Source organism: Vanacampus margaritifer, chromosome 7 (genome assembly GCF_051991255.1).
Source record: "Vanacampus margaritifer isolate UIUO_Vmar chromosome 7, RoL_Vmar_1.0, whole genome shotgun sequence".
Taxonomy (NCBI): Eukaryota; Metazoa; Chordata; class Actinopteri; order Syngnathiformes; family Syngnathidae; genus Vanacampus; species Vanacampus margaritifer.
Window position 1 is genome coordinate 13,083,242 of NC_135438.1, and position 17,270 is coordinate 13,100,511.

Below are 17,270 nucleotides of genomic sequence, written 5' to 3' on the forward strand. Positions count from 1 at the left end.
TAAACAGTCCCGGTAGGCCTACTCTAGAGGCTAAAATTAAGAGGTGCTGGTACTCTGCATAGTTGCTATTAAACATGTTCATTCAATATTTCTAAATATTTAGGGAGGGGGAATTATTGACCATTTTAATTTGTGCAAATAAGCAATGTAGCAAAGGTGCGAAAGTGGCACAATAAAAATACAATAGGGTTACATTTCTCATATTTACAAGGTAATTTTGGTTGTTTGTGTGTGTGTGTGTGTGTGCGTGTGTGTGTGCGTGTGCGTGTGTGCGTGTGTGTGTGTGTGTGTGTGTGTGTGTTGGGGGGTTCAAAATGAGGCTATTTGATCGAGGTCCTTAGTAGGCTATTGTGTTTTGCTAGGCGAATAATTGCTAAATTCTGAAATATATTAATAATCGGATTTCGTGATTGCAGTATTAATCAATAAAAATCATGATTATTATTTGTTCCATAATCGCCCAGCCCCAGAACCTCATGTTGTGGCCAGTGAGAGTGCAAAACATTTTTTATGGGTTATATCACGCTCAAAACAGGTGTACAGTAAGTAGTCCCGTAGGGGCGCTAATCCCAAATGCTAACACCAACGGAGGCACCTGTAACACAAACCAAGAGGCTCACGCACCTCATTATTGTTCTCTTTCCTCAAGCACCAAGCACCAAGCACCTCAGGCCATGTTCAGCCACTCCCCGTCTTCCCATCCCTCCCTGGGTCGCTGCTAGTCCCGCCTTCCTTCCTCCGGCAGCAGACAGAGTAGCAGTTGGTTCGTCCAAACCCGGGCAACCATTTGTCAACATACACGCGTTGTACTCCTGATATCACTTTTCCACCACTTTTGGGCTCCCAAGTTGAACTTTTCCTCAAGGGAAGAGAACCCTAAGAGGCGTCTTCCTCCACTCCGGAACAACATTTAAATCACAAGGTAGGGCCCAAACAGCGTAGCTAATTGCAGGTGTCGCGCGTTCTCAGGTTCGCCTAACAACTTAACTTTTTCCCCTCGGCTTTTTTTCCGGTCGAACGTACATGTGCCATCAGTAAAACGACATTGTTGTTTTACAAATTAAACGTTATTTATCGTGTCCTGGGTCGTTGAATAAGGACAACACGTCGGTTATAACCCTCTTGAGGTACAGGTGTAACCATGGAAGTGACCGTGTTGCGTTCACAGCCACTCCCGTACAAGGGTACAAATGAAGTGTGAAATCCCACTAAAATAGTGGTTCTTTTTCTTTCTTTTTTCTTTTTTTAAATATTATTTTGAGTGTACATAAACTCATGGTTTGTGTGTGTGTTTTTTTAAATTTTATTTTCCGGGAAGTCAAATTTGCTTGTATAGTCGTGTTTTTCCAGTTTCAATTATATTCCTGATAAACTTATACCGGTTGACATGTTGTTAACTACATTCAAAATTTTCATTTGACCATTATTCTGAAGCAGAAAATTCCAAATGTAATCATATAAGCTATAGCTATTGGCTGTCAGTCGGTAAAAGTCACTAAATGACCTCTTTGCTTAATTTGTATATTTGGGAATTTGTATGTAATTGTAATGGATACTGTAGGAGAGAGGAATAAACGTCAAAACGTGATCTGAAACACCGTAAATAATGTGTTTAGAACTACAAATGAACTTTTTTCTGTTGGTTTGTTGGTCAATTGTTGTATTTATTATTATTATTATTATTTTGCTTTTGAAATAGGCCATCACATACATTATATAAAACATTATTGTACTGTTTTGTTAAATGCTATAATATCTAATTTAATTAAAGATTCTTATGTGCAGAATCTCCAGAACACCTGAAAACGTTTGTCACTAGTTGCTTTTCACAAAAATAAAAGTTCCCAAGAGCCTTTGGAAAGTCGCCAGATTTTGCGAAAACGTTTTTCAAACTGTTTAAAACACACTTGCATTGAATGCAGTATCAATAATTAAAATGTTTACTGATATGTTACAAAGCATGGAATTACACAAACCTGCTGTAATGTATAATACAACCCGCTCAGTACTGTATTGTATTTGAATTGTTACTTAACTGTCCACATTGACTCCTAGCCATGGTTAAGCAGATAAATGTATAGACATCGATGATGAAACAATCATGCATATTTGCTTATGGATTAACAATGTCTCTCCCATTCTGCAAATACTGATGCATTCCCGCATGGATTATTCCAGGCTTTTTCTTGCCTGGTCTCCGCAGGTGCAGGTGAACCGTTTTGGTTATGTCTCGGAGCTGCCTCTCACCCAGTAGATATTGTCAGCTGACTTCTGTTTTGTTGGTGTGGTTGGCATACTAATGGAGCAAGACAGCTTGTCGGACCAGTTCATATGTATGTTGATGCCTAGAGAGATAGTATGGTAGCTAATAGTAATGAATGAATGTGGAAAGTGAAACTAAATTCATCCAATGCACTTAAGGCTGAAGTTATTTCTAATTATACGTAAACTGTCATTGGGTTAGGATGTGACAATGCTGGGGATTATTGCGTGTTGATTCTACAAACAGGTTTGCAAGTGACTCAGCAAAAGAACGGCTAGTGTCGTTTTCCCTTTTAAGCTCCACCTTAACTTTTTTTTTTTTTAACTACGTTAGCCTTCCATAGAATTTGAGTTTATTTGACTTGTCATGTCTTTAAGAGCTAAGACCCACATATTTTAACACAACAAATGGCAAACATTGGGGTTTCTTATCAGTTTCACTTGTGGTATGCAGAAACTTCCATGTTATCGAGTATGAGCTATAGTCATGCGTTCAAGCCTTTGGAATGACTTGTCCTCTTGCTCTTGCAAGTTGATGCCTCTCAATGAAGTTCACTCAGCATATACAGTACATCATAATGGCTGCAGATGCCATTGTTTTGATTCAATCAAGGTAATGTTTGTTGAATGTTATTAGAGCACAAATATGTAATTGAAATTGAACGTTATTGTTAGCATAACAAGCGCTGCAATATTTTTGACAAAACACGTTTACTACCGTCTCCAGTCTCCATTTTCTAGGATATACAGTACTCCAATGGGAACCAAAACTGGTTGAGCTTGAACAAGTGTCGTATGCCCCCAAGCTCTTCTCTTCTCTTCTCTTCTCTTCTCTTCTCTTCTCTTCTCTTCTCTTCTCTTCTCTTCTCTTCTCTTCTCTTCTCTTCTCTTCTCTTCTCTTCTCTTCTCTTCTCTTCTCTTCTCTTCTCTTCTCTCTCTTTGTTTTTTACAGTTGCTGAATTCAAAAGACAACTCGTGCATCTGTGAAGCTTTAAACAGGCTAATGTTAAAAAATAACATCTGCCATAGAATAGAATGATTCTTTGAAAGTTATGTTGGCCACGAGTAGAGACTTTGACCTCAGCTACCTCAACTATCTATTGTTGAATAATGGATACCATTCAAAATCAATATTGGATTTACCCCGTCTAAAAAATGCTAGGAAAAATGAAGCAAGATAAGAGATTTTGTTTCGTCAGTTTGATTTAAAATATTTAAACCTATGCATGAAAAACAATCTATCGGTTTGCATTGACATTAATCAATATTTATAGAACTGAAAATTGTAATCAAAGTCCCAATTTCATTTCTGATCCCAGTTACAAATGTTTTGGCTGTCATTTACGCAAAACAGTGAGTCCACATGCCATAAATATGTTCAAGAAACATTTGTGAACCTTTATAGTCATCTATGATGACAAATTCCTCCTGTGCATAAACTTATTTTGCAGGATAAAGAATGTATGCATATTATGTCGTAGGTCATGAGGTGATATACTTGAGAATCGTTCTTTGTGTTGGTGTTTGTGAACAGAGCAGCTGTTTCCTTTTTTTTTTCTTGGAGAATGACGATGGCGCTGCCCACGTAATGGCTGTGCAGAGGGTGAATATTTGAATGAGTGAAATCAATGAAAAGGATGCAGTGGTTACACAAAGTACAGTATCTAAACAGCAGTCATTTCACTTTAGTATCCTTCGTTTTCTGTGATTTTCACTAGGCATGCACTCCATTATTAAATGTGTAATGTAAGTATGATAATGATGATCTGTGTTTAATATGAATATCTTTATCATTTTAGCCATGCTCCTGCCCTCATCTCTACTCTTCCTCCTTGGCCTCCTTACGTGGCATCCCAGCGGGTCAAGGGCTGCTAAAATCATTGTGGTCCCACCTCCCCTGTTTGAATCACATATGTACATCTTCAAGACTTTGGCCACCACTCTGCACCAGGAGGGCCATGAGATCCATTTTCTCGTCTCAGAGGGTCGTGAAATACTCCCTTCCCCTCACTATAAGCTACAACGCTACCCGGGCATTTTCAACAGCAGCACAGCTGAGAGTTTTCTGCAATCTAAAGTTGGCAACATCTTTTCAGGCCGCCTTACATTTCTGGAGCTTTTTGACATTCTTGAACACTACAGTCAGAATTGTGATGCTATAGTAGGCAATACAGAAGTCATGGCCCGCCTCAAGCAGGCCAAGTTTGACCTGTTGCTGGTGGACCCCAATGAAATGTGCGGGTTTGTACTCGCGCATGTTCTAGGCTTGAAAAATGCAGTGGTCAGCACGGGTTTGTGGTACCCTACGGAGGTGGGAGCCCCGGCCCCGCTCTCGTACGTACCCGTCTTCAACTCATTGCTGACCGACCGCATGTCACTGTTACAAAGGATCTCCAACACAGCCGTCTACCTCTTGGAGAACTTTGGAGTCCAATTTATTGTGATCCCCAAGTATGACCGCATCATGAGGAAATATGGAATAAAGCCGCAAGTGGCTATGACTGAGCTGGTGCGAGGCAGTCAGATGTGGATGCTGTGCACGGACCTGGCTCTGGAGTTCCCCAGGCCCACCCTACCGCACGTGGTGTACATTGGAGGCATCCTCACCAGACCGGCAAACCCATTGTCAAAGGTGAGTGCTGCGAAGTGCACACAGAACATATCACAGGTGCTCCATTAGATAGGTTGGCACTTGTGACGATACTTTTTTCACTGAGAATCAAACCACAATGACCAGACGTTGCAGTTTGAATGGGACAGCGTTTTCCCCAACCTCATTGTTTTGTCCCGATGTTAAGCAGGAATCATGGGAAATGTATTCCTCCTAACCTAATACTGAGCTTATCTAGCGTAATATTTCCATTTTCCAATGTTACAATATAGGACCGGCGCCAGGTAAACAGTACAGCCAGTACCATACAAAAGATGCCGAGACCAAGCAAAAAAATTGTACCTAACCAAGATAGCAGTTGGGTTTAGCGAAAGTAATAACCTCCTGGCCCCCAAAAAAGGATTTGCCGCATGTCCGTGTTCCGCACGCACGATCCTCTTGACGAAGATTGACTGGCGATTAAATTCGGTGAGACAAAAATTGTAGCGTCCCGGTTTGGAAAATCTGGTCACTGTACCCTAGCTCGCATTTTGTACAGGACATAAACTTAGCCATTTATTTGTCGTTTTAATGATAAAAATAGCTAATATTATCAGTGATGTTTTACCATGGAATTACTGTATGTGGCAAAAAAAAAACACACGCATTATAACATTTGCTTACCTATTTGGTATTCCTCTTCTTGGCTGCAACAGTCTATAAGTAATCTATATAGGTTTGAATTAAAGATGGGAGTTTTTTATTTATTTATGTATTTATTTGTTTGTTTTTTAATCTGTCAATTGGCATATTTGTTTAAAAATTCTAAAACAAGGTTCAGGGACCTCCCTGGGTCATTGGCATGTTTTAAACAGTTAAATAAAAACTTCGACATGTAAATACTCATAGCTCCCTATTGTTTTCTACTGTATACATGTTAAATTTGTACTTATTTTAGTTTTAATTTCAAACAAAAACAGAAGGTGCAGTGTCCACTGCAGGGCTCCCAGACCAACTTTTTTTCCTTTTTTTTTTTTTTTACTAGGAGCACAGTGACACCAAACCTGCAATTTTGAGGGTACCAGTAGAAGATTTAAGATTTCGATTCTTATTTCAATTAACTTGCAAAATAATTACTGATACATGGGTTGAAGCGTGGAGCAGAATTATGAGATCAACAAAAAGTATTCAAGAATGGTAATTATATATATTTTTTAAATCTGCAAAGTTAGCGCTGGCGCGAGTAGATGAAAGTTTCAGTTACGCTGACTGAACATTTTAGGGGCAGTCTGGAGCCCTGTGCAGAGCATTCCCAGTCAGCAGTATCTCTTATAAAGTTATATATATATATAAAGTATCAAAGTATCAAAGTATTGAAAATGGAAATGGATAGTTCCCTATAGTTAACAGCTTGAAATTGTCACGGCATGGCCGATAATCAGTCTATCCCTAAGCTTGAATGGACGTAGTAGATACTGTACTTCCTCACAGAGAGCTTTGGGTGATGGGAATGAGTTAGTCCATCGATTGGACAAAGACGGGCGCGGGTCACGACTCGTTGGTATCTTCTGCGTGGAGGTTTTGGAATGCTTCTCGAGCCAACAGGCAGCATTGTGCCCTAATGTGTGAGGGAGTTAGAATGTAAGCGCAGGGAGAACGAGGCCATTGTTCTTGGCAGAAGCCAGGGGACACTGAGACTTTTTATGGGGTCACTGTAGCTTCCTTGTAGGCACAGGCGGGCTGCACGGCTGGGACACAGAAGCACAGTGTGCCGCTGCAGTTGCTCCGTGCCAGGGCCGGTTGTAGCTGCCACAGCTGGACCATTTACCTCCGTCTGTTGGATGGAGAACACTCAAATATGGCTCCTCTGACCTTTCCTTATCCAGTGAGCAGTGTCGCTCCATCCTGTAAACATATTACTGGATTGAAAATGACAAATATAAACAATGAATAGTATTTTAACCGATTGCCGTGCACGATAGTTTTTGATGCAGCAGTAATAGTGAGTCTCTATTTTGCTCCCGCAGCATTGTTGTTGTTTGCTTAAGTGTCTCCTTCTGATGTATTCAATGTGGCATGTATTTGTTTAATTTGTTCTTTATCACTTCAACTTTGTAACCACTTTAAAGCAAAAGTTTCAGTCTTTGCACTTTGCTCATAGCTAAATGTCAGCAAGTTTATGAAAAGTGACACAAGTCTAATGTCTCTTATTACATCCTGTATATTTTATTTTATAATAGTATTGACTTTTTGTGAGTTTAATGCTAATTTTTTTTAATGTTTGTGTGACTAGTGGGGAGTTGTCACACATCCACAGTTTGCTTTTATAGATGAAACACGATTAAAAAAATAATAGGCCTAACCTGATATGGTAAATATGAGAATGGCACACTAGCTCTTTAAAGGGATACTTGATTCATTTAGCCATTTTCAGCAGTAAGAAGTTAATATTTTGTCTATAATTAATTTGATAACTTCATTATTTCTCATGTACAATTAATACTTTTAAAAACACATTTTGCCACTTACTGTCAACTGAAAATGACATCACGTGTGCTCAGTTCGGGTAACGACCGTCATGGCTCATTTTGTGAAGGTCACATGACTAAACCCAGAAAACAGGTGAGCCGTAATTGGTCATTATTTGAGCTCTGAGCAGCTGTGATGTCATTTTCACTCGACAGCAAGTGGTAATATGTGTTTTTAAAGGTATTGTGCATGAAATTAATGACGTTTTCAAATTAATTCTAGACAAAATATTAACTTTTTACTGCTAAAAATGGCAAAAATAAGTCAAACATCCCTTTAAACCAGAGGTGGGCAATCTCGGTCCTCGAGGGCCGTAGTCCTCCAGGTTTTGGAGGTTTCTCACTTCCAACACAAGCTGATTCCAATCAACAGGATTGTTATCAGGCTTATGCAGAGCTTGCTGATGAGCTGATCATATATCAGCTGTATTGGAGAAGGGCAACATGCAAAACCTGCAGGACTTCGGCCCTCGATGCCCACCTCTGCTTTAAACAGTAGCATACAAACCAATGATTTGCGTTTTAACTTATACCTGGGAAACGCTTGTTAAGGGATTTATTTTTATGACTTATTACCCCTCTATATCAGCAAGTCAACATGCTAACAACATTTTGAATTACTTTTATGACATCAGACCTCGTTAAATCATATGTGCAAGATAAATCCTCACTCGAATCGACACTGTAATCTTTATTGGTGTTGACACAATCACTCTATAAAGCAATGAATGGCAACTGCAAACTTGTTTCGCGGGAATGGTTTTGCTTTTAGACCAATATCAGTCGAGTGAAACTATTCCAACAGTGCACGTTAAGTAAAATAAAATAAAAAAACCTTTTGCACAAGATGAAGTGAAGCATTGTGTGTTTAACTGGCTTGACTGGACAATTTAGTAATCCTTTCCAACTTTTTACGTATTCCCACAGGACTTCGAGATATTGGTTAATGATACAGCAGAGAACGGCTTTGTTGTGGTGTCCTTTGGCGCTGGGGTGAAGTTCCTTTCCCATGACATTGCACATAAACTGGCAGGAGCACTCGCCAGGCTACCCCAGCAAGTCATTTGGAGGTAAAGTACCTCTTTATCCTTACTCATCTGCCACAGCAATCACAGTGAAATATATTGCACTTAACTGTCCAGATATTTTCTAAGCTTGGTTCTCAAACACCTCTGGATTCCGAAGCCTCTTGTGTTTTCTAAGTCTAATCTTTGTCCTATACAGGCTGACTTTGTTGTTGTCTTGATCTTCTTACTTTATTTTAATGAAAACTGTGCAGCAGCATTGCCCAATGGTTAGCTATGGAAATGCTCGGTGTTCTGCTATCTTGCGCTACTCCAGCTACCTATGAGCTGTGACTGTCTAGTTAGCGCGGCTAAACAAAATGTAGCGCCACTCCTCTAATCATTGCTTCCCTTGCGGTGAATAAGCTACACTTCTGACAAGTATTGTCATCATGAAAAAGGATGATGAGTACAATATTTTCTGATCAATAAAGCGCATTTTATTTCTGAGGGTATCACGTCTTAACTATTGGTACTTGCGACAGAGGCCGATACCCATTTCTGCTGCCCTCTTGTGGCCGTTTTATGATCAGGAACGAGAATGATCCATGAGATGTGTCTTGCATAGATAATTTCATTGGAGCATCATGTTTTTGTGATTTAGAAATCTACTTGAGCAATTTGTTTAAAATATATATATTTTTAAGACAATTTTACAATTCTTTTAACGTGTCATTCAGTAAATAAAACAGTCACTGCATTATAATACATCCCATTATAAAATATATAGTGAAATAGTGGCATAGGTCTTGAATAAATTATGGTAAACATAAAAAAAATTACAAATCAAACATTAAGCTGTCAATATTTATATATATGAGGGAGTTGTGAATTAATCTATTAATATTTATGCGCAATCATTGAAACTCATCATGTATCATGAATACATGGGGCCTCTTAAAGGGCCACCACAACGTGGCAGGATAAACTCTCACATATTTGCTGCATAGCTGGTGTTTCTGTGAATGAAACTAGTTTTAGTTCTTTGTTTTCGCCATGAATCACAAAAATGAACGCGATAAGTCAGGCATCTGTGTTAGTTCTGCAGATGAATCAGTAACAAAGGGTTCAACATGAACTTTGGGTAAATGTTTGTGCTTGGTCAGTGAGCAGAGAAAGGTGGAGCTGTAATTCAATTCCATGTAATCATTTACCCATCCATCATATTGACCCATAGACAATGACACAAACGTGAAACAAAAAATATTAGAAACAATTCTATTATGAACGATGCACTCTAAAAACAGTTGGGTCAAAAATAACCCAACTATTGGTCAAAAATGGACCCATCCCTACTTTGGTCAATTTGACCCAACTTTCAGTCAATAAATTGGTCTTTTAGTGTAAAACAACTCATAAATACTGGTCAGATCCTTTAATTGGGTCAAAAAAATGGGTCATTTTGTAGAAAAACAACCCAGAAAGTTGGGTCAAATTGATCCATTAAGTGGATCGGTCCATTTTTTATCCATAATTGGGTTACTTTTGACCCAACAGTTTTTAGAGTGTTTACTGTGCTGCAGTCCATTAGTCATTGTTTTGAAATTCAAGCACCAATTTTGAGTCAAAGTATCATTATCCATGTGAATGTCATGTTTTATTCCCCTGGTAGTAGCGCATGCCATGGAAATTTAGATTCTCGATTTGAGTGGATTTTTTTCCCACATGACAAGTCAGAAAGTGAGGCAGGTAACAGATGACAATATAATTCAATTCTTCTGCATTTGTGCATTTGTGTAAAATGTTGTTTGTTGGCCTGTAATTCTGATGATATGAAGCTCCGTGATCCGGATGTAATATTCCAAACTGAGAGAACTGGAAGAGAAAAGGAGGACAGAGGAGATGAAGTGGGATCAAGTCCAATGAATCATGTCATTGATAATTGGGCAGCATGAATGTAGGCCTTGATTGGCAGCACAGTGACTTAGTGTTTTGTTGCAGAGAGGGAGATAAAAGATTTTGAGGAAAGGATGTGTATGGGTTGGCTGCTGCTTGTGTTAGAATGCGAAATTAAATCCATGAAAGACCAGTTGAAAGTTTTATTTGATTTCGGTATGCTCTTTTGTATTGGGAAATTCTCACCAGCTTCCTGTCTTATGTTTTTACAGTATTTGCATTCTGTATTACTGGCCTGGTTTACAGGGAGCTTTGTAATCTGATTAGAATGAACCCGAATGACTAAACAGGATGAACATGCTCCATACAAATACCTCCATTTGAATAAAAAGGCTGAATGGAATTTCATTCATTCATCTATAACAGTCTGTGTGACCTTTGTAACAGATTTGTCACAAGAGTACACGCCAGTGACGGCATTTATTCACAAACCAAACGTAAAGTATTTGTTTTATTTTGCTAATAGTTACCCTTTTCTTTTACTTTTACAGATTTTCCGGTGTCCCGCCCAGTAACATTGGCAACAACACCAAGCTTGTTGATTGGATGCCGCAGAATGATCTATTAGGTGAGTTCACTAGAGCACTACAGGACAGCTCTACTCTGTTTTTAGAACTTATTTCACAAAGCATCACTTCCACCTGCCTACTTCGAGTATTATGTGAGTGCCTCAGAAAGGAGGAATGTGCAGAATCCAATGACTGTATTTGCTATGAGTAGTTCTGTTTAGTTTTAGCTGTAAAACGTTGCACATAAAACTAATAAAATCACACCCTATTTGCAAAGAGAAGCAAATATTTTTACCAATGAAAAAGACAAAACCACACCGTGTGCCTTCCAGGTGCATGCATCTAGTATTACTCAAATGTTATCTCACATCACCACAGGTTTCCTTACTGAGTCACTTGTGTCAAACGTGCTAAACTTTATCAGCTTTATCTGCACATTTTTAAAATGTCTCTTACTGTTAAGGCCACCCCAACATAAGGGCTTTCTTGAGTCATGGTGGGCTGAACAGTATCTTTGAGGCCATGTACCACGGCGTGCCAGTGGTGGGTGTGCCCCTGTTTGGAGACCACTACGACACAATGACCCGAGTGACCGCCAAAGGTATGGGCATTATGCTGCACTGGAAAAGCATGAGCGAAGACGACCTTTACAATGCCCTGGTCACCGTCATAAATGATGCAAGGTGAGATGCCTTTTGTACTGTGCAGTATTTTATTTCAATTTGCATTCATTGTCCAAAAATCCATTGTCGTTTTTTTTTTCTGCACATGTATTTCATTAAAAAACAACACACTAACTTCAGCAACTATTAAACATATTTAGTGTTGGCACCAGAATTGGTAAATCTGTATTTTCAGATATTAATGTATGCTGTAAGTCTGCATTTAATGTTTTATAAGTTATTTGTTCATAATCAACAAAACAAACATAACATAAAAGCAGCCAGTCGTGACTCTCCTGCTTATGATATTCTAAATTTGTAAGGAAAGGTAGGAGAATAAAATTGCTTTAAATTGCCATTCAAATATTTCATAGTGTTATCAGGCCATTGAATTAATCGCAACTGGGCTGGCTGGATTGCAGAGTAGTGATACCAGGTATCATTATCAGGCAGATACTGGCCTTTTTTTTTATGTATTGAAGACTGCCGATACATGTAACTGAGACTTAAGATGCTCTCTCGTGGTCGTTCTAAAATCAGGAAGTAAATTGCATGCATCGCTGACAGAAAGTTTTCCTGCGTGAATTGCATCCTTCTCCATCTTCTTGTATGCTCATTAAGATGTAATTTCTACAAGTATATTTATATTATTATGAATATCATGTATATTTATGACGTTCTGCATTACTGTGAAACAATTTCACTATCAAAACACGAATGTTTGTTTGTTTTTTTATCTTAAAGGGGAAGTCAACTTTAAACATTTCTTGAAAATAATTATATGTGACCTCACAAGTATAAAAATTACATTCTGATTAATATTACATTTGTAGAATGAGTTATTTTTATCCACCTCAGGGGGCGGCCATTTTGCCACTTGCTGTCGCCTTTAGATGACATCACATTTGCTCAGGGCTTAGGCAACAACCAATCACAGCTCACCTGTTTTCTGAAGCCAAGCTGTAATTGGTTGTTGTTACCTGAGACCTGAGTAACTGTGATGTCATTTCCATTTGACAGCAAATGGCAAAATGGTCGCCCCCTGAGATGGATAAAAACTGCTTAATTCATATTTCACTAACGCAATATTACCCAGAATACCGTAATTAGACTAGTGGGACTGCATGGAACATATTGTTGTCAAGAATTTTTGGGGGGGTTGACTTTCCCTTAAAATTTTCCCAAAAGACAGATTTCTGTTGTGGCGACAGAGGTCTTTAAGCCCCGAGCTAGCCTCAAATATGAACTGATCAAACCTGCTCAGATAAAAGACAAAACCACTTCTAAGATGATCCAGATAGTCCAGTTCAGATTGATTCAACGCCCTGCATGAATGAGAATATTCGCAAATATTTCACTGATATTTTACCATTGAAATCAGCTTAGTGATGTTTGTTAAACGGTGGCTAATAATAATATAGCATCACATTAATTTACGTGACCTAAAAAAAGCTTAATTCTCTGCAGGTACCGACAGCGGGCAGCCATTCTCTCTACCATCCATAAAGACCAGCCAGACCACCCGGTGGCAAGAGCCGTCTACTGGATCAACTACACCCTCCGTCACAATGGCACAGTCCACCTGCGCTCTGCTGTGTACGACATATCCCTCTACCAGTACTTCTTGCTGGATGTGATTTTCGTCGTGGGGTCAACCTTGATTGTCTTGGTCTTTGCCTTGCGACATTTGGGACGGTTACTGAGGGCGAAGTATGGTGACAAAAGCCAAGTAGGCGGCGCGACAAGGGAGCAGGGACACATGGTCAATGGACACTGCCACTGCTTGTCCAACGGAACACACAAAGGCAATGGCTCCTTAAAGAATGAGAAGAAGGCAAATTAATGTTCTTAAATGGCCAAGAGGGATGAGGAGGCAGTTACTGAAGGATGCAGCCCTCGGTTTTAGGTTTTTATAAAAGCTTGGAGGAAAGGCCCTTGTTAGGTCTGCATCAAGAGGCAAATGCCACTTGAAGTGAGGCTCAAAAAGGATACACATAGTGTGTATATTGAGTGCTTGTGTGTGTGTGTGTGTGTGTATGTGTAAAAATGTGTCCACTCAGGAGAATCTAAAGTCTATTAACAGCAGCTGCTGCGGCATATTACCAAATTGGAACACTGGGGATGAAACAAAAGAGTGGAATGACCCTGATGAAGTGACATCACTAACCACACATGAACTTTTAAAATATTTTAAATATTTAATTGACCAGTGCAAAGCTCACTGTCTGCTTCCGCCTAGAGGGCACAACTATTTATTACTTTAAAATGAGTTTTATCTTATCTTATTTTAATTTATTTAATGGACTTACTGTATTTTGTGGTGTGATAGCATGAAGATGGATCTACAGTCGCTTCGATATCCACAATGTTATTACACGCTTTACTGATGTATGGTTACCTTCTCAATTAGTCCCCACCTGTGCTTTCATCATCTGTCTTATATTTAAGTCTGTCTGATAATGCCCCCATTTGTCAGGTTCGATTGATTGTGATCAAATGATGCAAGTCAGTTCCTGCTAGATTACTTTTAGGGTGTATGTTTACTTATATTAACTATATATATATATATATATATATATATATATATATATATATATATATATATAATATATAATTTTGAACGAATAATTAAAGTGTAAACAATGGTTTATTACTAGCCTGGTTAGCTACATGCTCCTGTTTTATTTCCTAAATCAGTGGAGTTCTCTATCCATTTAAAGTGACAGCGTGTAGGATTTGGTGCCATCTAGTGGTGAAGTAATGAAGCATCCTTTTTAAAACCAACTATTAATTTCATAAATATGGGGGGAAATATGTTCATCATCAATATACATAAATATATATATATATATATATATATATATATATATATATATATATATATATATATATATATATATATATTATCCTTTAGCGTGACAGCGGATGGCTATGTTTAAGGTAGCACAGGTTGTGTTTTAGCAATAAACATAATTACATGCATTAAAGTAAAGCATTTAATAAAATGGGTTGATCGCCACTTATTTTCCACAACTGGGGTCTGCTGGTGGTCGTCGCTGAGTCCCATAATTTGTGCTCCAGCCGCTGGTCTCTGTCTGCTTTGCTTTTGTTCGCGTTTAATAGCTTCTCCTGCTAGCCGTTCTTGTTAGCCTGTCCAGCCAGTTCTTACTATACACTCTTGCTCCTCGCTCTTGCTAGCCAGGCTGCTCGCTCGCGCACTGCAAGTAATAATTGGTGGTAGGCTTGTAAAATGTGGTCTCTGAGGCACCATAGCACGCATGCTTCAAAATCGTTGCATTCTATTTGTTCACCACTTGATGACAGTAAATCCTACACACTGTCGCTTTAATGTAAAATGGTTGTCTGTCCGTCTGTCTGTCTGTCTATCTATCTATCCATCTGATAGGTATCTTATTTTAGACCAGGTTGAATCACTGGTCTGGTTGCTCATTTGTGAGTGAGTGTGTGGTAGTAATCAGGAGCTGACTGTTGTGGTTTAATATGATTAAAATTGGTTATTAATATCACTGAGATTGATCAAAGTAAGATGTTATTACCGTAATTTAATCCATTTCTTAGTAGTCTTCTTCAGTTGGTGAATGCAGAAGTAAATGTACACCCTGGAAGTGGTCTAATGTCACAGTGAAAAAGGTTAATTTAAGCAACTTATGTACAAACTATGCAGGCTTAATGTATTGTTAAAGGGAAATGTTGTGTGATAATAATGATATTAATAATTTCAATAGTACCTTTCAAGATACCCAAGGATGAATTACTGTAATTTCTCAAGAATAACACACACTTGAATATACCTAAAATATCTATGATTTATAATTTTATAGATTGGGATTTCCGTGTTCAGACATTTGAGTAAGGAATTTTGCTTATCTACCTTTTTATAAAAAAAAAATCAATTATATTTGACAGCACACATTTTGGCCTTCACAAAAAAGTAAACCACATAAAAATGAGAAATGAGCACGTTAAGACTTAATTTCAATGTCCATGCAATGCTTTTGGTGAGAATCGCGACCTCCCCAACATGGCCGCCACATAATGTTGTTGTTAGCTTGCTTTTATAGTACAAGGATGTATCTGCTCTTCATATCTATGCTTGAGCTTTGCTTGACGTCACATACACAAAAGTGGGCGGAAAGATCTGGCTATGAGTCTATGACCCAACCGTTGCTTTTGGATAGATTTTTTTTCTTCAAAAAAATTTGTGTCATTGTCGAGAAATTACCATAGTCAAATCTTTCCTGCAGCCTGCCTAATCAACATTAATGATGAACGCTTAAGTTAAGGTTTTCCAAGTAACCATAAAAATGCAATTTTCTAAAAATGCATTTATTTTTTGTGTAAAAAATCCCTGCATTGAATTCTCTGGAGAAGATTCTGCAATACATGACTGTGCATCAGTGAATTATTTAACTGTTCAACAGCCTGTTGTATGTTGGTGAAAGCTTTCTTGTCATCCTTTCTTCTGTGAGCTGCAATGACACCGACCTAGGCCTGCTGAAAACATACTTGAATTATCATTTTCATCATCAGTAATACATTCAGCTGTCAGCTTTGTGGGCCATCAGGTGCTTCTCAAGCTATGAACGGACTGGAGGAACAGAAGCAAATTAATGATGGTGCATTGTTAGATTTCTTTATTATTTCAGTATTAAAGTTGTAATACACCACCTAGCTCCTGTTTTACTTCTCAAATTGGTAGTCTAACATTTGTTACATCGTTTTTAGTTTTTTTTTCTTTCTTTTCTTACTTAAATGAAAATGTGAATTCCACAGTGTTTTCTCTGTAGCTTTTTGTATCTTCCCAACATTTCATTTATTTTGGACTATTTAACCTTGATTTTAAAACATTCATATTATGTGTTGTAAATACATCAATGTAAACAAATCACTAATGTTGAATAAAACGCTTTGCAGAAATCATGGCAACATTTGTTGATCATTTCATCCAAAGCAAGATAAAGAGAGGAATTCAACCGATGGTTTCGGTGTGATAGGGGATGTACAGAGTTTCTGTCAGGAAATGTTACCACACAGAAAGAGGCTTCCACAGATATCAAATGGTGTAATCATCTAAAGTAGTCAGCTGCACACACGCCATGAGGACAGACAGGGTTATCTAATGCTGAATACCCATGCTGAGTGAACCTGGGGTAACAAAACACCCAGCCTGGTACCGACTTCGCTCACCGGCCCTGTTAATTATTCACACCGCCTGTGGAGGCTTGCAGACCTCTTTCGCTCACACTTGCGAGAGTCTGCAGCTATGTTTAATTTACACCTTTCAAGCTGTTTTCCTTTGTTGCCACCGCTGGCGCAATCTGGCACCCTTTGTGTTTGCTGAGACACGAGACGTGGGTGAGGGCCTATATTGAGGATTCAAGAAAACCCAGTGGCATACAGTATATGCAGTTTTGGCCCAATAGTGGTTAGCACGTTGTTTCACAGTCACAAGATCTGGGTTAAAATCTTTCTATTTGTGTCCTCAAAGGTTCTATATGTGAGTTTTCTCCAGGCACACCAGTTTCCTCCCACAAAAACATGCATAGTTGAATACTATTGTGTGAATGTAGTCTGGCACTACTTGATCAATCCAGTAGATGGCAGTGTTATTCCATACCTAAAAATGGCTTCTCTCTTTCCACTTGAGTTTTCAGTTTCCGCCAACAGCTGAAGAACCTGTTGGACAAAAGCTCCATATCTGTGGAGATCTGATGCAAAGCTCTCGCAACACTGGTTAT

At 38.7% G+C, this 17,270-nt stretch overlaps 1 protein-coding gene across 1 annotated transcript; it reads left to right on the forward strand.

The window, feature by feature from the left end:
• Nucleotides 1–687: 687 nt before the first annotated feature.
• ugt8 (UDP glycosyltransferase 8) lies at nucleotides 688–14,351 on the forward strand. The gene is made up of 6 exons (XM_077572122.1): nucleotides 688–922; nucleotides 4,062–4,894; nucleotides 8,308–8,450; nucleotides 10,832–10,908; nucleotides 11,313–11,532; nucleotides 12,979–14,351. The coding sequence occupies exons 2-6, from the start codon at nucleotides 4,064–4,066 to the stop codon at nucleotides 13,352–13,354; spliced, it is 1,647 nt and encodes a 548-aa protein (XP_077428248.1). The 5' UTR covers nucleotides 688–922; nucleotides 4,062–4,063; the 3' UTR covers nucleotides 13,355–14,351.
• The last annotated feature ends 2,919 nt before the right edge of the window (nucleotides 14,352–17,270 follow it).

What these genes read in the sequence shown, in the direction of transcription:
- ugt8 (XM_077572122.1), top strand. Translation starts at nt 4,064, where the DNA reads ATGCTCCTGCCCTCATCTCTACTCTTCCTCCTTGGCCTCCTTACGTGG. An exon ending in CCCCAGCAAGTCATTTGGAG is followed by an intron (nt 8,451 to 10,831) that starts GTAAAGTACCTC and finishes TTACTTTTACAG; the next exon opens with ATTTTCCGGTGTCCCGCCCA. An exon ending in GCCGCAGAATGATCTATTAG is followed by an intron (nt 10,909 to 11,312) that starts GTGAGTTCACTA and finishes CTTACTGTTAAG; the next exon opens with GCCACCCCAACATAAGGGCT.